Source organism: Suncus etruscus, chromosome 18, assembly GCF_024139225.1.
Source record: "Suncus etruscus isolate mSunEtr1 chromosome 18, mSunEtr1.pri.cur, whole genome shotgun sequence".
Lineage (NCBI taxonomy): Eukaryota > Metazoa > Chordata > Mammalia > Eulipotyphla > Soricidae > Suncus > Suncus etruscus.
Genome location: NC_064865.1, coordinates 41,040,637 through 41,063,143, shown reverse-complemented (window position 1 = coordinate 41,063,143; position 22,507 = coordinate 41,040,637). Strand labels below are relative to the sequence as shown.

At 36.7% G+C, this 22,507-nt stretch overlaps 1 protein-coding gene across 1 annotated transcript in view; it reads right to left on the bottom strand.

Moving 5' to 3' along the window:
* TMEM170B (transmembrane protein 170B) overlaps window positions 1-22,116 on the bottom strand; it is a 29,778-nt gene extending 7,662 nt beyond the window's left edge. Inside the window, exons 1-2 of the mRNA XM_049765293.1 lie at window positions 21,976-22,116; window positions 3,616-3,786 (exon numbers count right to left, since the gene is read on the bottom strand). Coding sequence (XP_049621250.1) covers window positions 3,616-3,786; window positions 21,976-22,075 — 271 coding nt within the window. The 5' untranslated portion in view covers window positions 22,076-22,116. The remainder of the gene's footprint in view (window positions 1-3,615; window positions 3,787-21,975) is intronic.
* Between the last annotated feature and the right edge of the window lie 391 nt (window positions 22,117-22,507).

Sequence of the window (22,507 nt, the reverse complement as noted above, 5' to 3'; positions counted from 1 at the left end):
CCAAACTGACCAGGAGTGATTCCTGAGTAGAGCCAAGAATAACCCTCTAAGCACTGCCAGTGTGGCCCAAAATTTTTTAAAAAATTGCTGACTTCTATACTAAATTTGACCTAATGTAAAAGATAACCTAAAAGATTAACTTAAAAAAATATATTCAAATATCTCTTGACCTCAGTGTTCAGGAAAACTTCTTAAATTATAAACTTTAAAGGCTACAAGCCATAAGCAAAATAAGCCCCACAAGCCTGATTATCAAGCAATTAAGGACTTCAGCGCAATACATAATATCAAGTATGAAAGTACCTGCTATCAGACTGAGATAAATTATTTGCAAAATAAAAAAGTAAAACAAGACACCAATTTCTATAATACATAATACCTGTAATTTAAGAGGAAAACAAAAATCTCAAAAACAAGCATACAATTTCAAGAGCAATTTGCAGAAAAGGAATACACACACACACGAAGAGATTTTGACTCATTGGTAACCAATAAAATAAATTTTAAAAATTAAAGTAATAATTTGAAAATTACAGTAATAATAAGATGTCATTCTATACCTTCAGATTTGCTAAAAGTTAGAATTTTATGATGTCAAGTGATAATAGACAGAATCTTAGTTTTCCCCCCATACTTGTAATAAATATAAATGTAACTAAAATTAAAAACTATTCTGAAAAAAAGCTAAGTAGCAAAACATAATATGAGTGAACTGAAAAATTAATATATATTAATATATACATATCACAATGTTACATATAAATACAAATAAATTACATTACCATAATCTATATATTTTATTTGGTTTTTGGGGTTCACCTAGCAGTGTCCAGGTCTTACTCCTAGTTCTGTGCTCAAGGATCATTCATTCTTGGTGGGTCTTAGGAAGAGACCATAGGTGGTGCTGGGAACCAGATCTGGTTTGGTTGTGTGCAAAGCAAGCACCCTACCCACTGTACAATCACTCCAGTCGCTCTCTTGCTCCCTTTAAAATTTTTGAAGAGTATGCCAATACATATATAGACATCAATTATGGCTTCTCAGTAAGTTGTTCCTTCTTCACCCTCTGTTCGTCCATTGTTCCACAATTACAACATCCAAGACACTTTTGGTCCCTTTTAATCTCTTTGTAGGCCGACATAGTGAATAATAAGTAACTATATTAGATTTTTTTCCCTTTGCCATAGTTCTTATCAACTCCTAACCCATTACTGTTACTCTAAATCATATCTCAGCCTCAAGTTTATTTTACACTTAATGCCGTAATCCCTTCTCTCCTCTTTTTTATATCTTATCCCTCCTTCCCTCCTGTCATCCTCTTTCTCTCATTTACCAGCCAACCAATATATTTTAGCACACATTCTGCTCTAAGTTTACAATAGTGATGACGATATAAAAGGTCCCTGCTCTTTAATTTTCACTTCATTTATAAGATATATTTTATATTGTTATATGTAGGATATATTCTAAGCTATATATAGTTATATATTCTATACATAGTTATATATACAATATATTATAATTAAGTTATAGAGTTATATATTCTATAGTTAGATATATTCTATAGTTAGAGTTGTATAACTATACTTACTGTAAGTAACTAACTGTACTTACACTTGTCAAAAATCTTTAAAAAACTTTTTTCTCATGGTCTCAAGGACAGACTGCAATACTATACTTCCATCTGACTATTATTATTTTTCCCCTATGCAGATTCCCATACTTTAGCTAAACCAGAACACTTATTTAAAACTATATTATAGCAAAAGATAAAGGACCACAAAGTCATGGATGCAGTAACAGAAGCAACAATAAGACCTTAACATAAGGTCATAGGTAAAACTAAGTAGTCAGTGAAGAAAGAATGAGAAAATACTGGGGCCGGAGAGATAGCACAGTGGTAGGGTGTTTGCCTTGCATGCGCAAGGACGGTGGTTTGAATCCCGGCATCCCATATGGTCCCCCGAGCCTGCCGGGGTCAAATTCTGATCATAGAGCCAGGAGTAGCCCCTGAGCACTGCTGGGTGTCACTCAAAAACCAAAAAAAAAAGAAAAAGAAAAGAAAAAAAGAAAAAGAAAAGAAAAAAAGAATGAGAAAATTCTATTTCTCAAAACTATTTTGTGACACTGGACATACATAGTGAAATGGAACAGGGTTTTTCTCTCAAGACAGGTTGATCACTCTGGGAAAAAGGCATTATGGAAAAAATAGGAGTCTTTTGAGAGACAAAAAGGTCTTTTTCTTTATCTCTGTATCTAGAAACAGAATTAGAAAGGGAAATTCTTTTCCTTCTTGAAGAGGCTTAAAAGAAAAACAATGCCAGTAGTGAGGCCTAAAATGTGGAAAAAGACTGCAAGTGAGTGGCAATAGAAGCCTCAATTATTCCTTTAAAAGTAAAAAATCAACAGTCTAGTGAAGCAGTCAATTTCTGGTAGGATTGGAATTAAGAAAACAGTTGTGGCACCTTAGAGTTTCAACAGGACACATTTAAGTTCTGGCCCATCAAGCACAGTAGAAACAATAGCTAAAACTTTGAACTTAACCAGGGACTAAACACAATGTTGAGAATGAACCTGAAACTTCATGAAAAATACATGCATGAAAAGTACCTGAGACAACATACTAACAAACTTGTAAACAGCTAAAAGCCATATTAAGGTAGAACAGGGGAAAGCTAAATAATCATAATTTGTGCTTAATAAGAAAATTTGTATTTAATTTTATACTTACACCTTTCAGTTTTTATGTTTATCATATTGTATAGATGCTTTATACTTCTGTAATCTGAGTCAAGTGATAAAGGAACTCAAGATTATATTTTCACTTTTTTTTTGGGGGGGGGGGCCACACCCGATAACGCTCAGGGGTTACTCCTGGCTATGAGCTCAGGCTTGGGGTATATTTTCACTTTTTTTTTTTTTTTTTTTTTTTGGTTTTTGGGCCACACCCAGCGATGCTCAGGGGTTACTCCTGGCTGTCTGTTCAGAAATAGCTCCTGGCAGGCACGGTGGACCATATGAGACACCGGGATTCGAACCAACCACCTTTGGTCCTGGATCGGCTGCTTGCAAGGCAAACGCCACTGTGCTATCTCTCCGGGCCCTATATTTTCACTTTTTTTTTTTTTTTTTTTTTTTTTTTTTGGTTTTTGGGTCACACCCGGCAGTGCTCAGGGGTTACTCCTGGCTCCATGCTAAGAAATTGCTCCTGGCAGGCACGGGGGACCATATGGGACGCCGGGATTTGAACCGATGACCTTCTGCATGAAAGGCAAACGCCTTACCTTCATGCTATCTCTCCGGCCCCAATATATTTTCACTTTTAATGAAAATTACACTGTCCTATTTCTGTTCCAAATATTTGGTTTTCCCTGGGCAGATAACATATTTAATTTTTCCATGATTTGCTTTCCCTGTCTATTTTTATGAGTTTCTGTACTTTACACACCTTCATAAAGCAGAAAATACAAAACAATCTGTTCAATAAATAAACTGATCTTTAAATCCTAGTGCTGAAAAATACCTATATATAATATACATTTATAATAGAACAAAGTTAACAAAACCACAAATGCATATAAAATGATGTCCTTAAGCAAAACAAAATCAACTCACTAGTAATCATTGCTCCAGTTACAGAAGCCAGAAATCCGATGCTGACTGCAATGACAGAGATTACTCTCCCTTGTCTATGCCTCTGTAGCATTACAAACATCAAAACTCCTGCAGCACCATGGACAAACAAAGAGGAGAAGAGAGCCCAGAGAAATATCCAGTACCACATCTCTGAAAGAAAAAGCAAAGTTTTAATAATTTTACTAAAACACATCTCATAAAATTTTAACAAATAATGAGCACCAATGTCTCGGGTACAAGTGAATGCGATAATATAAAATTGTTTTGTACGATATCTGACACATGGTAATAGTAAATTGCTTTTTCAACTATCATTACCACTAATGCTTAATAATAATTTTGTGCATTATTTCAGAATTTAAATATACTCGAATTTCCTTTTATATATAGCCATATTTATCACTTTTACAAATACCCCTAATATATCTACACATTTCTAAAAACAAATTATAAGCAAATATACTGCTTTTTTATAGTTTTTTATCTTAAGAATGAGGTTTTTTTGAGGAAAAATTAACAGCTCTCTTTTATTCCAAAAGAAAGTGTTAAGAGTATTTATTTAGTATTTATTTTAAACAATACAAAATTCTAATTACAGAAAAAAGAAATCAATATGAAAAATATTCTTTAATAAATCTTTGTTTTTATTGTACTTTTTCTACATTTGTTGATTTTTTTCAACCTCATTTAAATAACTTATAGTTACTTGTTAAACTCACAAATTTGTGGGGAACCACACCCGACGGTTCTCAGGGGTTACTCCTGGCTCTGCGCTCAGAAGTAGCTCCTGACAGGTTAGGGGGACCAGATGAGATGCTGGAGATTGAACCCAGGTCAACCATGTTCAAGACAAACGCCCTACCGCTGTATTATCACTCCAGCGCCATAGTCACAAATTTTATCTAAAAATCAGAATTAAAAAATTAAAAAATTTTTGCCTCCAGTAATTTGATATTTCTGGTCTGAAAATTTTTCTATTTTCTGAAGAACTATCCCTTTTTATTAACCTTTATTTTACTGTAGTTCAGATAACATGTTTGCAATAGCGTTAACGTTTATGGTTTTAACAATAGTGTTAATATTTATGACTTTAATGTACTGAACCTTCGCCATTATCTATAAGCCCAAGATCATCCTTCCACTATTGTTAATTTTGAACCAGGTTGGTCACATGTGAGGAAAACACTGTACTATTGTTCCAGTCCCCTTAATTCTTTCCATTGTAGTTTAGGTAACACGGTTACAATAGTTTTAACTTTTACGGCTTTGATGTCTGAATTTATTTTACCTTTATCAATACCAAAATGTCAAGACTTCTACTACTGTCCTTCCCCATCTCTCCCACAAACTGTTTGGTAATTTTGGTTTTAAAATCAAAGTTCAAGTCGTTGTCCTCATTTAATATTGTCTATTGTTTTGTTTTCTTTCTCTATATACTACAAATTAATGAGATCATCAACATTTACATAACTACACTTTCTGTGATTTCACTGTTCACTGAAACATGATACAGCAGATGAGCACACCTATCGTTATCATTCTAGTTTGTATACTTTTCTTTCTGGCGACTTGATGCCTCCCAGTCAACCCACATAGCTCCCACAGATACAGCTAAACACTAGCATTGACTCCATCTTCTTGATAATGGTGAAGGGCAACAGCCTGGAAAATGATCCAACCTGAACCAATAGTTGGGAATTATATCCTTGGGAATTGTGGATTGGGACCAAGTAATACATTCTTTGTCATTTCATCATCAACACAAGCATTTCATCAACAATGAAAACCTATTTTAAACATAAGATAAATAGATTCATCAAAGACAAAGACAACCACGCCCCTTCTTCCAGTTGTTTTCTAGACCTGCCATAGAGTAAATATTGTTTGTTTCACTAGAAACCTCCTAATTCCCTGCAATAAAATTCCTCGTTTTATTTAAACTCATTAAGGCATGTTTATAACTTAAGAAACTTTAAATATAACTTTAAAAAATAACTTTAAAATGTTCAGGATCTAGCGAGATAGTGTAGTGGATAAGAAGCTGTCTTGCATGTGGCCAGCCAGCATTTAATTCCATAAGGAATCCCCGGGCCTGCTAAGAAATCCCTGAGCACAGAGCCAAGCAAGCCCTGTGCAGTGTCAGGTGTGACCTCTCCCCCAAAAGAAAAAAAAATCCAAAAGGAAATAAAAGAAAGTGTTTAAAAGTAACTTTTATATGCTGGTGAAGGGATTTTTTTATAACTGAAAACTCAACTACAAACATGTTTGCAATCATGGTGCTTCAATAAAGGTACTATTATGAAAAAAAAAAAAACATACAAATTAAAAAAAAAGTAATTTTGAGAACATCCTTGAGATGCAAATATTCTGTAGTGTAAAATATATGCAATATTTTGTTGTATTCATTTTCAAATGCAAAAGTAGAAACTATAAAATAGAACAAAAATGGATAAATTAAAAGTTATTTATCCAAACAACACTAAATTACAGATTGATGTTGGTGGAAATATAGAATTGTAATGCTGCTGTGGAAACAATGAGTTAGTATCTTCAAAATGGAATTACCAGGGGCCAGAGCAATAATATAGCTGGTAGGATGTTTGCCTTACATACAACCAACCTAAATTCAATCCCCAGCATCCCATATGATCTCCCGAGCTTGCCAGAAGTAATTCCCGAGCACAGAACCAGGAGTAATCTAAGTGCCTCTGAGTATGCCCCCTCAAAATGGAATTACTGTCTGATCCAGCATTTTGAATTCTGGACATATATACAAAACAATGAATAGTAGGATGAGGAAGAAGTATTTACACATATTATTGTGAATAATGTCAGCATTATTCACAAAAGCAGAGAGTTCTATAGAAGTAAGTCAAGTTCTTTTTGTGGCTGAATTTCAACTACAGTCATGTTTGTAATCACGGTGTTTAAATAAAGATATTTTAAAAAGAAAAGAAAAAATCACTCCTGACAGACTCAGGGACCACATGGGATGTAGGAAATCAAATTTCAGTTGGCATCATGCAAGGTAAATGCCCTACTTGCTGTGCTATATCACTCTGGCACCTATTGCTTTACTTTTAAAAGAACAATTTAATTTCCACTTACCTGTAAACAAGCTATATGAAATGTATTATTTTGTGCCTGCCAAGGCTTGGGCATGGGTGAGAATCTGGGGCTAATGGTGGATAGATTACTACATTGGTGGTGGGATTGATCTTGGAAAAAAATGTATTATGAGCAAAAAAAAAAGTATTATGAGCAATTATGTAATACATGATCTTTAAATAAAGCAATTTATTTAAAAAAGAAAGGTAAATGAGTAATATACAAAATATGGCATACACTTTCAATGGAATGTTATTGTTTTTAAAATGCTGTCACACACACCTTGGATAAACTTTGAAGATGCTATGCTAAAATTAGTCCCACACAAAAGTGTTTCGTTTGTTTGTTTTGGGGCCACACCCTGCAATACTCTGTGCTCAGAAGTTGCTCCTGGCAGGCTTGGAGGACCATATGAGATGCCAGGAAATTGAACCTAGGTCTGTCATAGGTCGTCAGCATGCAAGGCAAACACCCTACTGCTGTGCTATCACTCTGGGCTGACAAAAGTGTTTTGTTCCACTTATATGAGATACCCAAGCTGTCAAAAAGATATATGGTCATCTATTATATAATTATGAGAATACACTCAAAATTACTGAAAATTTCACTATAAATTACTGATAATAAATTCTATGCCATTTTATTTTATATAGTAAAGGCTAAATAAGATTTTTAATGTATAGATATAAGTTTAAAAATAATTCTTTTAAGTCAAAACCATAAATGAGTAAGCATTTAAAAATGAATGAGTGACATAAGAATGGTGATGTGCTGTTTTATAATTTTGTATAGCAATATTATAAACTTAAACACTATTTTAACCTTATTACTTAACAATAATAAAAAAATTTTAAAATAAAAACAAACATATAGGAGGCCGGAGAGATAGCATGGAAGTAGGGTGTTTGCCTTTCATGCAGAAGGTCAGTGGTTCAAATCCCAGCATCCCTTATGGTCCCCTGTGCCTGCCAGGGGCAATTTCTGAGCATAAAGCCAGAAGTAACCCCTGAGCGCTGCCAGGTTTGACACAAAAACAAAAGCAAAAACAAAAAAAATTTTTTTTAAAAAACAACAACAAATAAACATATAACCTCTTCAAAGATGCCAGGTGTAGTTATCAAAGGATAACAATGAAAATCTTTGTGACAATATGACTTTTCTGTACTTTGAAGAATACAAGTTATAAAATTCTTTAGAAATTAAAGTTAGGGGCTGGAGAGATGATGCAAGCAATAAAGCATTTGCCTTGCACGCACTAACCTAGGACAGACAGCAGTTTATCCCATGTTGTTCCCCAACCCAGGAGTGACTTCTGAGAGCATAGCCAGGAGTAACCACTGAGTGTCACCAGGTGTGGCCCAAAAACCAAAAAAAAAAAGAAAATTAAACTTTTTTTTTTTTTTTTTTTTTTTTGGTTTTTGGGCCACACCCGGCGATGCTCAGGGGTTACTCCTGGCTGTCTGTTAAGAAATAGCTCCTGGCAGGCACAGGGGGACCATATGAGACACCAGTATTCGAACCAACCACCTTTGGTCCTGGATCAGCTGCTTGCAAGGCAAACGCCACTGTGCTATCTCTCCGGGCCCAAGAAAATTAAACTTTAAAAATAAGTACATGTGGGGCCGGCGTGGTGGCGCTAGAGGTAAGGTGCCTGCCTTGCCTGCACTAGCCTAGGACGGACCTAGGTTCGATCCCCCGGCGTCCCATATGGTTCCCCCATGCCAGGCACGATTTCTGAGCTCATAACCAAGAGTAACCCCTGACCGTCACCGGGTGTGGCCCCCCAAAAAATATATATAACTACATGTAATACTGGTAAAATCAGAATAATTGTGATGAGTTCTATCAATAACAATCCTGATTTTAACATTATCTGTGATTTTCCAAAATGTTCCTATTAAGTAAATAAGGTAAAGAGTATAGAACTTATAGCATGTGAATCTACAATTACCTCAAAATAAATTTAACTTAAATAAAACATTTTTTCTATTTTTAAAAAATAGAAAATTTTACTCCGCCAAATTCTTCAGGACTGACACTTAGAATGAACTCATATAACTAAAATCATTTCAAGGAAGAAACACATGAAAATACTTTCCAGGGTCTTATTATGGTGATTGCTGTTTCCCAATGTTCTGAGGAACAAATGCTGGTATATAAAATAATCAAGATGTGTTGTGTGTGGGGGGGGGGGAATAGATAAAAAAATAAAAGATTTGTTGTTTAGATGTTTCTTTTCTTTAATGCTTTCAGGGATACAGTGCTATTTTTATGTTTTCACCCCAACAAGTGATTTCAAACATATGAAGGCATAAAAGGAATAATTTGCTCTTAAGACATTTTTTTTGTGGTTTTTGGGTCACACCCGGCAGTGCTCAGGGGTTACTCCTGGTTCCATGCTCAGAAATCACTCCTGGCATGCTCAGGGGACCATACGGGACACCAGGATTCGAACCAATGACCTTTTGCATGAAAGGCAAACTTACCTCCATGCTATCTCTCCGGCCCCCCTCATAAGACATTTCTATTCTAAAAGATATGATTTTTCAAAGTGAACATCATAAACAGAGAGTTGTCTTGCACACTGCTGACCCTGTAGTAAATCATGAATACAACCAGGGGTGGCTAAGCCCTCCACCCCTAACCCCATCTCCTAAACACCACCAGGTGTGATCCAAACACAAACACCCTCTAATAAGTAACAATAAAAATTTTTATTTATCATAGAAAAATGAATTCTGATGAAAATATCTACAAATTGCTCCATGTTATTACTATAATTTTGAATTACTTAATCAATCTATAAAAGCCCTTATCAGTATAAAAATCTCTAAAGATTTTAATTATTGTGGATAACAAAACAGGTCTGTGCAAATCTTCGCTGACTACTGGCAAACAGGAAAACTACCAGGTTAGCTGGAGTAAAAAAAAAAAAAAATGTACAGGATCCAAAGAAAAAAGCAAGAACAGATGTCCAAGATCCGCAGAGGATGAATAGAATATGAAGAGGACAGAAATAGAACAGTACCACCTTTTCTGAAAACAGGGACACATAGCTGAGTCATGGTTTTATCTTCTGACCTACACTCCACTCCAAAATTCTAACAATTGACTAACATGAAAGAGAAAAATCAAAGATAGATTTTTGCTAGTGCTAAACAAAATCCAAAATCTTTTAAAAAAAAAATGCTATGCACAGAGCTGAGGAAATAATACTAGGGATAGAGGAAATGCACCCAAGCAGGGTTTGATCCATAGCACTAGAGGCCTTGAAGTATCACTGCTCTCGTGAACCTGGAGGCCACAGAGCACTATAGGCAATGCCCTGGTGATCCTCAACACCAAAAGGCCTAAGCCACCATACATACCCTTGGGCCTTCAGCACTGAAGTGTGGTCAGTGGGGTCAGATATCACAGAGTAGTCCTCAAACCCCCGCTCCATAAGTACAACAGAAACTTTGAGATATGTCACCTCTACCATCTTTAATTTACTAGAAGGAGATATCCCTTCTTCCTGAATATATCTCATAACATTTTTTCTTTACTTTCCCCTTTTGAAGGTAGTTCATAATCTTTGTTTTAAACTAGTTTTGCCTGGACTGCAGTGTGTTTGTTCTTTAGTCAGATGAGAGAGAAGAGAGCTCTGAAATGTTCCAGTATCCAAACAACACTAAAAATAGCATTGTACTCAATCTGCATCTCATCAGTCCAGGTTGCCAAGTCACTCAAAAATTATATTCTGCGTTTTTGTCTTTAGTTCTTACACAAACTCATTATGAGAAGCAAACTCCTCTAGCTATCTAGAAAATGACTGAGTGAAAACAAGTATTGTATAATCCTGTATTTTTTTTTAAATAAAGGACTAAGCTTTCAAAAAAAAATTTTTTTTGAACAGAGGTCACAATCAGCCACACTGGGACCCAGTTAAATGATGATGTAGTGTTGGGGTAGGGTGGTGTGTTATTTTGCCTAGTAGTGTCAAGGAACTACCTGGGCCTGGTAGTATTTGGAGGTAACCTGGAACACCCTACCAGTAGTACTTGGGCATACCAGGTCTGAACCTAGTAGTGCTGGGATGGAGGACATGCAAACTCAGAGAGCCTCACAAATGTTGGACATGTGCTCTACCACTTGAGCTTTATCCTAGCCTACAATGACTATCTTCTAAAAACAGATGATGGGTAAAGTTAAATACATAAAACAGAAAATGGGTAAAGTTATTTTTTAACATATTCTTTAATTTTTAATTGTATTTTAAAAGGTTTTCAATATAGAATTTATCCAAACAAATTGCTCTTCTAGGTCAACCAGATTGCTCATAAATAAGAATTACTCAGAAAGCAACACACACACACACACACACACACACACACACACACACACACACACACACACACACACACACACACCCTACCAAATAACCATGGTATACAATAGATGGAAATCACTAAGTTAAAATTATATATTTAAAAATACCAACATCATACCCCAAAAAAACCCTATCCATCCTATTAGACAATAAATGTATTTTAAACCCCTATAGATTATATCTAGCCATATTAGTAGCATCGTTAAAAAACACATAATGAAAACATAGTAGTTAACATTCTACTCTTTTTTTAAAAATCAATTCTTTTTTTTTTTTTTTGGTTTTGTTTTGTGCTGGGGCCACACCTGGTGATGCTCAGGGTTTTACTTAACATTCTACTCTTGAAGTTAGAAATTTGATGCTATTCCGCCTGTGTTTGGGAACTGTTCATAATTTTAATTCCCCTACTGGTAGCCCTGGTGTGCCCAAGCACTGCTGGTAGGGTGTTCCATTATATGCTTAAATAACGTGCTTCATTACAACAAATCTAAGATGTGTAAAAAGTATGGCACATGAGCTCATAGCATATGCCCATAGACATACAGACAGACATCCTGTCTATGAACAAAAAATGATTTAAAATTTTGGAAATCTTGGGGAAAATATACAGAAAATATATAAGAACATATAAAAGTTACCTAGAAATCCTATGTAAGCTTCCATAGTTTTATTAGAATATGCCATATTTATAAGCTTCCATAGTTTTATTAGAATATGCCATATTTATTTGTTTACAGTTATTTTCTAACAGTTACAACAGAAACCAGGGCCTGCAGAGCCTAAAATATTTACTGTAGTTATCACTGCAATGCTGCACATGATGAATACTGGTCCTTTCAGAAAAAACCTACTGGTCTGCAAGACTTCTACATTTTTTCCTCAGGAAGAAAGAGGGCAGCATTAACCCAAAAGCCACTAAGAACTAAAGTAATGTTTTTTTCATATTATCAAGAGCTGATATGTTGGGCATTTAACTATATTTCAAAAACCAATACGTCAGGTTCTTCAGAAAACAATATATAGGAGATTATATGGGGTACAAAATCCTGAAAAAAATAAGGACAATCTCAAGAGCATTATATAATTGAGCTCAAGTTTTGTTTTGTTTTTTTTTTTAATGAACAAGATTTAACCAAATAATAAACACACTAAAGACTGAATTCGGTGAATGGATTACTCTAAACCAGATACTCCCAAATTTGTTTGAACTACCCCTGCCTTTCAAATAAGTACTCAAAAGATCCCTGGAAAACAAACCAAAAACACCCCTAATTGTAACCTGAGGACTTTCAGAATCATTCCAATGTCCCTCGAAATGCTTTTGCCCACTTTAGTAAACACTAATCTGAATTAATTGTTCTCAATTATATCAGTATAATGAAGTCACTTGGAAGAGCCTCCAAGAGACAAATACTCAAGACATTCTGATTTAATTGAAGATCAGAATTATGCAAAGTTTCTGAAGTAATTCTCATGCATATCCAAGAATAAAAAACAACTGTTCTATGATATAATGAACAAATTACAGAATTATATACAATGAAATTGCAAAAATCCAAGAAATAGAGATGAGATTATAGATTACTGATGTCTGCTGAAATCTGAATACTTCTTGAGGTAAGAAGAATGATTCTAAATAAATATTACTTCGATTAAAGTTACTTTTTAAAGATTACTACTGTAAATAGAGGAATTTTGTATTAGAAGATGAGAGAAGCTAGATATTTCAAGAGTCGAAAAATTAAGGTCTGGACTTAGCCACTGATTTTAAAAACAAGAATAATTTGAGGAATATTTATTCAAAATAAAATTTATGATTACTAAAATTGTTGTCATCTTAAATTTTATACTATAATTAAGTAAATGAGAAAACTACAAAAATTGTCAATTAAGGTGGATTCACTAAGTTTAAGGATTAGTGCTAAAGACTTACACCTTTCTGAGCTAGAAACCACAATCTCTTCCTGATACCTGTGACAGGTTTTATAATTATAATTAATAAAAAATAAAATACAAATTCACCTCCTTTAAGTGAGGTGAAGGTACAAGTAATTCAAACCTCAATTTCAAAGGAGAGCAATTTATTCCAAGAAGGAAAGAGATATAAATTGTGTCATCTGGGGTAAAACATAAGATGTAATAAATGGGCACTACCAACTGGTGAAGAAAAAAATGAACTACAATTTTAGCAAACTATTAAAGGTCAAATGTGGGTCCTGGTGTGAACCAAGGGAAGTACACACACTCCAAGCTCACTTTGATGGACCTGGTACTTACTACCAAGGAGACTGGAGTGTAATTATTGGTGCTATATACCGGTTTAGAGGACTTAGAAAGTGATCAATCAGTGCTCAACAATACACAAATAATTTGCCTGGTTCAGGAAATCTTTAGCTCTAAATGAAGAGTAGGAAAATATAAAAAGAACTGGGAGCGGGCATTCACTAAGGAAACAGAACTAAGGAACCTATTCTCCAAACAGAATCTGGTCAGGGAGAGAAGAAATTCTTGCCAAAGCAAATCATAGAAACCAGAGAATATAGCTATTATGATTCAGAAAGCCAAACATGCTGAGACTTCCATGAGATACTGGTACACAAAACTTGCCTAAAACTAGACCAGGGCAGCTGATAAATCTCCATGCCCCAAGAGTCCCAAAACAAGTAATAAGCACCGTACTGGGTAGATAATAATATACTGTGAGAAAAACAACTCTCCTGTGGCACAGATGTCATGTAAAAATGACTTTAACAGAAATCATGTAAAAATGACCTAAAATTAACAAAAGCACCCAGTCCCTGTCCTAAGTATAAAGCAGCAACAGCAACCTGAAGGGAATCTGAATTCTATAATACATAGAAGGCAACTACAACAATAAAGCATAGTCAGTTTACTCCTGAGTAAATCAAGTCTTCACACTACTGGTCTAACAGGAGGAGGTAATTTCCAGGCATAAAAATTCTGTGATCCAGTTTCTACTGCTATATGTACACAAAGCACTATATCCAAAAAAACTACGCAACACACATTAAAAACAAAAAAACTTACTGTCAAGAAATCAGTGATCAATTACAACACTTAGAGATGGATGAGCTAGATTTTATAATAGCCAAACAGGGATTTAAAATTTTAGTTCTAATAGTTTAAAAGTTCCAGTGGAAAAAGTGAATAGCACATACAAACAGATGAGGAATTTTGGCAGAAATAGAAGTTCCATCATAAACTGAAAAATCTAAATTTTTTTTAAAAAGTGATAACCAAAAAAAGAACCCTTGAACAAACACAAGTGTTACTAGAAATGAACCGCTTTCAATGAGCACACCACTAGACTAGACACAGTGAAAGGAAGAATGGCCTTAATGATAAATGGTGAAAACAATTCAAGCTGAAATAGAAAAGTGAAAAATAAGAGAAAGAACCATCTAAAAAGTATGAAATAATTGAAATTGAAATGGTATTTCCAATGATAATTGGAATCCCAGGAAGATAATAAAAAAAGAGAATTCTTAAAAACATAGTGAATAAAAATATTCAAACCACAAATCTATCAGAAAATACAATGTAAAAATGAAGATTTCCCAAAAGAAAAAACAACTGTAAAAAAAAACCTCCCTCCTATATTTAGATAACTTATAATGAATGAGTGAATACTGAAGAGACAATATGAGTGGTAGTCAGAAGATAAAAGCACATGTTATAAACAATAAAAAGCTCAAAGACCTGTAAATTTTCCACTAGAAATTAAATAGAATACAATAAAGTAATATTCCTTATAAAATAAAGGGGAACCCACTGAATCAGAAACCCATGTTCAGAAATATCTTTCAATAGTGAAGATGAATTAAATTTTTCTTTAAAAAGAAAAATAATTAAAAGGGGCCATCGTGGTGACACAGCAGTAGGGCATTCGCCTTGCACGCAGCTGATCTAGGACGGACCATGGTTTGATTCCCTGGCCAGGAATGATTTCTGAGCGCATACCCAGAAGTAACCCCCTGAGAGTCACTGGATATGGCCCCAAAATGAAACAAAAAATTAAAAATATTAAATAAATACATATTAATAATATATAATTTTAAAATAATTTTAAAATTTTAAAAATAATAGCAGATAACTAACTGCTAGAAGACTTGTGGGAATAAGAAATAATAAGGAGGGGCCAGGCGGTGGCGCTAGAGGTAAGGTGCCTGCCTTGCCTGCGCTAGCCTTGGACGGACCGCGGTTCGATCCCCCAGTGTCCCATATGGTCCCCCAAGCCAGGAGCAACTTCTGAGCACATAGCCAGGAGTAACCCCTGAGCGTCAAATGGGTGTGGCCCAAAAAGCAAAAAAAAAAAAAGAAATAATAAGGAAGACTCTTTAGACCAATGTCTAAGAGTGAAAAGAATTAAGAAAAATTTAAGGGGAAAATCTGAATAGGTCTATAAAAGAGTAAGTGTTTTATTCTAAAAAGGGGAATATTGGGTCATGCTAGAAAACAATATATCACTGAAACTACTATAATATTAATTTATATATAATATTAATAGTCATCAGTTTAATAATAGATTGTAATAAAATAAATAATAAGAAATAATGAATAAAATAACTAAGATTTAATAACTAAGACTAATAAAAATCTCCATGGATATAAAATGAAAAACACCTGACAGATGTTGAAATAAAACATTAATTATCACAAATGTATAAAATTCCTTAGCAAGCTAGGATTAGAGGGCAACTATAATGATTGAACACCATACTCAAATAACAAGTCTGAGAAGTCTGTATTGCCTTTTTAAGGTTCTCCATTAATACTTCTCTGAAGGTAGCTTCAAAGCTATAAATTCCCTAATCTGTTGCCTGTCCCTTTACAATCCTCTAGCTAGATAGAATATTCTTGGTGATTATATTTGAGGTTTTGTATATTCCTCCATTATCTTCTTTAATATTCTTAAAAACTAAAGAAACTCCATATGAGCCTAGCTAAAGGCTTATAACTACAGTAAAACCTATAAACATTTTCTTTCATTGGGTTTTTTTCTATTAATATCCTTATTTAAACATCTTGATTACAAATATGGTTGTGATTAGGTTTCAGTCATGTAAAGAACACCCCCCTTCACCAGTGCAACATTCCCACCACCAATGTCCCAAATCTCCCTCCATCCCACACCACCCCCACCTGTACTCCAGACAGGCTTTCCAGTTCCCTCATTCATTCACATGGTTATGGTAGTTCTCAGTGTAGTTATTTCTATAACTGCACTCACCACTCTTTGTGGTGAGCTTCATGAAGTGAGCTGGAAGCTCCAGCCCTCCTCTCATTGTCTCTGAGGATTGTTGCAAAAATGACTTTTATTTTTCTTAAAACCCCATAGATGAGTGAGACTATTTTTGGCCAAAATCTGCTGTGTTCAGATTTTACACCTGGCTCTGCACTCTGGGAATCAAACATTCCTTAAGAGGCTTGGGGATGCTAAAGATCAAACTTACATCGACTGTTTGCAAGGCAACTGTTTTAGCTAGTGTACTATCACTCCAGTCCCTATAAACTTTCTCTAAGGTCATTAAAATGTCTAGATAGGCTTCTTCTTACCATAATTATGAAACATGTTTGCATTAGATTCTATGGATAAAAAAACTGAGGCATGAGAAATACATAACTAAAGTATAAAAGCTAACTAGTAACATTCAAAGACTAAACTTGTTTTGATTCTTATGTTTAAGGATCCTAATGGCTCCTTAAGACTATTTGTATATAGGAATCTATCAGAACCAAATTATCTGAGGAACAATAAATGTCCAAGAACTCATATATTTACACAAATATTTTAAGTGTTTTATTAAATACAAAAATTTAATTAAAAATTTAATAAAATTTTAAAACATCCTTTTAGTTGGGGGGTAGACATCCAGTGGTGCTCAGGTATCTCACTTCCTGGTATGCTAAGGGCCAGATTGAACCAGTGTCAGTTGCAAGAGAGGTTAAGTGGCTTAATCCATGCATTATCTCACTGATCCCTAAAAATGCTATTATTAATAAAAACTACTCTACAGCTAATGACTGATTATTTGATTCATGACATCATGATTTATAATACTGTTAGTAAAAGGGCTTCATGCACATAACATTACAACACACTCTCCATTAGAATCCACTTCTCTATTATCTTACCACTTCACCTCTGGGCCACCCATCATGGTAAACTCACTTGTAAAACTATTTTTAGAAGATAAATTCTAGTATCAGCCTAGTTAAAATTTAAAAATAAATTATAGATGCTACTGGGAAAAATTCTTTTCACTGACATTTAATGTCTTTAGCTATATTAAATCTCTCATAATAGCCTCTCTCTATACATAGATATGTGGGTTTTGGTTAGATCACACTAATAATGCTCAATACTTATTCCTGGTTCTGCTCTCAGGGATCAATCCTGGTAGGGCTTGGGGAATCAAATAGGATTCCAGAGACTGATCATGGGTCTGAAGTTTACAAGGCAAGTGCCCTAAACTGATGTACTATTGCTCTAGCCATGAATATATTACATATTACAGCAATAGAGCTTAAACGTCACAAAATAAAAATTTTAAGTGTTCCTAACTAATTACAACTAAGGGTTGTAACTAATAAATGCTAATTTAATGTTATTTCCTATGCTGTTAGCAAGGATCTTAACCCTTAAATAATCAGTGGAGCTCTAAATCTATGCCCTAAGAGGTGATTTTGCTCTGTAACAAAGTGTAGACACCATGTCAGGGAGCTGAAGTGATAGTACAGCACATAAGATGCTTGTCCGTGGCCTAAACAGGTTCAATCCCTGGCATCCCATGTGGTCCCGTAGCTCTATCAGGAATAATTTCTAAATGAAGAGCCAGGAGTAACCCCTGAGCATCACCCAGAGTGGCCCCCCAAAAAATAAACCTCCCCTAAAAGAAAACATGACAGATAAACTTGTGGGAGGGATGGAAGAGGGAGAGAACTTTGTAATGAAAATACAGTTTCAGATTATTGACAAAAACACCTTACCAAGATATAGGTATTCAAATGCAATATGCTGATACTCTTACAATTGAATTAAGTATAAATCTTAGTAATACTTCTGAACCATCCTGCAAGTAGCTCTTCTATAATCTACAAAATCCCATCCCCAGTTTTCCCTGAACCCAACCAGTCACAAAAGCACTGAACCTAAAGGGTTGTTAGAAACTCTAGACCTAAGAAAAGGCCTACGACCTGATAAACATTTTTATCTCTAGAGGGCGTTTTATCAAAGAAACGTGCTAGACATAGTTATTTAACTCTACTTCTATATAATGAGATGACTTTTACTTCAGAAATCAAATATGTTTTAAAGTTATAACAGTTTATCTGGAGAACTAGTACAGATGTTTGCCTTACATGTAACTGACTGTATTCAACTCTAGCATATGGTCCCCTGGCACCAACCAGAGTATTGTATTGCCTGGATATAGTCCCAAAACAAATGAAAGATAGAACAATTATCTATAAAATGTATTTAGCACCAAATTTCCTAGTTAACAACAGTCAGTCAAACACATGTAGCTGTAATATAACTCGACTAGGATGTTGCTAAGTTAATACTTTTAAAAATTCATCAGCTGTTATGTGACAGGTACTTAGGTTCCAGAACTAAATGGTTCTGCACACTCAGCAGCCTGGAAAATGACCCCTTATTAAAAAATCTCAGTCTAGAACAGAGAAATAAAAAATGATAGTGTACTTTAAAATTATATTAAGAAAAAGTAAAAGGGATAAAGCCTAAAGCTTTAAAGATAAAGCAACTGATTTTAACTGAAAGGAATAAAGAGGAAGTAGCATAAGTATGTAGAAAAGATAAAAGAATAGTTTTACAGGTAAACACTTATGTTTAGGGCCTAGATCAGTTGTTTACCATGAGGTGCCCCAACTTATCTGGCTTATCTTCTGCCTTTCAGAGAAAAAAAAAAAAAAAACGTATCCTCATCTATATCTACTTTCTTTAAAAGCAAAATGCTCCCCTTTGTATTCCCCCTGCACTATGACTGAGGATATTATGGCCCCTGGATATTTCCAGTTCCCAAGCAGAGGGGAGACTCACTTTGGAAAACACTAATTTAGAAGATTTAAGAACTTGGTTTAACTCTCTGAACATCACTGAAAAATCTGTTTAAGACTATTGTAAAGATGAGAAACAATGAAAGTAAAATGCCAGCTACAAAGAGGGCATGCAATAGTGTTGTCTTGTTTTAGGAGTTTTATCTGTTTGTTTTGAACAGATCAAGTTCTAAAGGCACTGTGGGGTGCATCCCTTGCATCAAATTACTAAAATCACCAGCCTGAAGAAGGTCACAACAAACTACAACAGAACATTACTATTTTGTTCATTTTTTTATAAGTCATATACTTGCTTAGCAAATAGACTATTAATCTATTTCACTCTATTTATCCTGGCAATACATAATTCTGTATATTTAGAATCCTAGGAAACTCATTTCCTAGAAGAGGTTCCAAGGTTCCTTGTTTAGACATTGATGTTCAGCTCATCCTTTATGAAACAGTAAAGTCCAATGAGCAATTGCCAGTTAAGATTATGAGATATAATCAGAGCTAACCTGGGTTGAAGCCACCATTCTCAACTGAATGTTTGATTTATGGAACTAAAAGCCTCTATCACTGGACTCTGAAACTAAGTATTTTAAAATACTGTTAAATTTGGGGCCGGGCGGTGGCGCTAAAGGTAAGGTGCCTGCCTTGCCTGCGCTAGCCTTGGACGGACCGCGGTTCGATCCCCCGGTGTCCCATATGGTCCCCCAAGCCAGGAGCTACTTCTGAGCACATAGCCAGGAGTAACCCCTGAGCATTACCGGGTGTGGCCCAAAAATAAAAAAAAAAAAATCTGGATAAGGAGTAATTTACATTAAGTGTATGGCTCCCTATGTTAATTTTCTCTAGATAATAAGCAAAGTCAGTTGTTAACACATACAAACTATACAAGTAGGTAGTTACATCTATACAGTCCTCTTTTCATTTCAATTCAATAAATACAACTATTGTATGTGAAAATATGAACTCTAGGTACAAGCAAAGCATTGGAAGCTAAAGCAGTCTGTCTTCTAACTTCCACTGAATATGAAAAGGTTTTAAAGTAACTATAGTATTTTCAGTACAAAAAACTTGTTCCTGACTTGCAGCTATCATGTCAAGTCAATATGCTCCAAGGTAAATAACCACAGATTAAAAGTGTAGATAACGGGCCAGAGTGATAACACAGTAGTAGGGCGTTTGCCTTGCAAGCTGCTGACCCAGGACGGACCTAGGTTCAATCCGAGGCTCCCATATGGTCCCCCAAAGCCAGGAGCGATTTCTGAGCACATAGCCAGGAGTAAGCCGTGAGGGTCACCAGGCGTGGCCCAAAAACAAAACAAAAAAAGTATGGATACCATGAATCAAACTAAACATCGATTTTGGTTTCCATAATCAAGGAAACGTCAGTATTTTAAAATCATTTTTGTGGCACATAACTACTCCCTGAAAACTTTATTTATAGATACCAAAATTCCACATATCCTGCCAGGTTTTACTAAGACTACACCTGTATACATAGATGTTAACGTATACTCTCACTTGTGTACTTAATCTGTCAAAAGAGGTCTTTAAATAGTATGGTCTGAACTAGTTTGTCATCACACGTCTGAAACACTGAGGTGCTTGCGATCAAATGAGCCACCTCATGCCTCTTCACCAATTAGATCCTGAGAGTTTTCTTTTGCCTCTCCTAGAAGAAAGCAAAGGGAAGTCTACAAATGGCCAATGGATTTTACTTGTAGACACAGGCTTTTAAGAAGGCACTTTGAAAATGCAGAACTCCGAGCATACACACACATGCCCGGTTTCATAAAGCATATAGTTTCTTCACCAAGTCAAACTGCAGACTCCCTAAAAACATGACTGCACTGTCCACTCTTAGAACCCAGACATCGCTGCTAATTGTCCTACTGTAGTTAAGCGGAGGTGCTTCCCGACAGCCTTGGCCAAGGAAGGGAAGAGAAGACAAGACAGACACCAAATTATCGAATGTCACAAGCAGCAGAGGCAAGCTTGGGGCCAGGAGCGGAGAAGAAAGACCTAACGCTCCAAGACCCACTAAAATCCACTTAACTGGTCTCTGCATGGCATCCCCAACTAGCATTCACCCCCTACAAAAATAAAATAAAATAAAGGGCGCAAACAAACAGGTTAACTATGAGCAGGGTGTAGATTGAAATCCTGCATTGGGCTTGAGACGGTCCCCCCAAAAAAGGGAGGTGGGGGGAGGCTGGGGAAGAGCAGCAACAGAATCAAAGATCCCAACAGCCAGTCGCGAGTCCATGCGCGCCAAGGGGGGCGGGTGCCAAGAAAAAGGGGGTGCTCGGGTGACAGCAGGAACGCGGTTCAGCGCGTGTACTCCAGCAAACGGGGGGAGGAGCGAACCCCTTGAAATCAGCAGGAACCTGGGGGAGCCTGGGGTATGTGTGTGTGTGTGTGTGTGTGTGTGAGAGAGAGAGAGAGAGAGAGAGAGAGAGAGAGAGAGAGAGAGAGAGAGAGAGAGAGAGAGAGAGAGAGAGAGAGAGAGAGAGAGAGAGAGAGAGAGAGAGAGAGAGAGAGAGGTTGCCCAGGCAGGAGGGTCCAGGGATGAGTGGTGACAGGCGTACCCCCAAAATGGACAATCGCTGCTGCTGCTGCTGGCTGGGGTGGGGTCGGGGCAGCCCAACCCTTAAAGAGGGAATTGAGGAGGAAGATGAGGAGATGTGTGTTTGGGGGTGCAGCTCGGCACCCCCAGACTCCAAACCCCAAAAGCCGGGTGCGTCTGTCAATGAATGAATGAATGAACGAATTACCCGTCAGGCTCCTCAGCACCGTCCCATGGGCCCAAAGGCTGAGAACCTGCTGCACCGACAGGTTGATCATGGAGTGGTCGCCCCCCTCGGCCTTCATCATCTTCCCCGGGGGGCGCCCGCCGTCCTCGCCGAGGGCGGCGCCCGCGGGCTGCGACGGGGGCGCGAGGGCTCGGCCGGGGGCGGCCGGCGGCGGCCGAGGGCGCTGGGCGCGGCCGCGGCTGCTGCGGGGCTGGTGGTGGCGGCCGCCGACGGGCCTCGGCGCGGGGCAGCTCGGCGAGTGTCTCAGGCGGCCCCCGCCCCGCCGGGGAGACATCGAGGACGACGGCGGGCGGCGGGGCGGAGGGGGCCGAAGGGCGCTCGCCTCAGGGCTGAGGGGGCCGCGGGGGCTTTCTTCTCCTCGGGGCCTTCTTTTTCCTCAGAGGCTTCTTTATCCTCAGGGGCTTCTTCTTCCTCAGGGGCTTCTTCTTCCTCAGGGGCTTCTTTTTCCTCAGAGGTTTCTTCTTCTTCAGGGGTTTCTTCTTCCTCAGGGGTG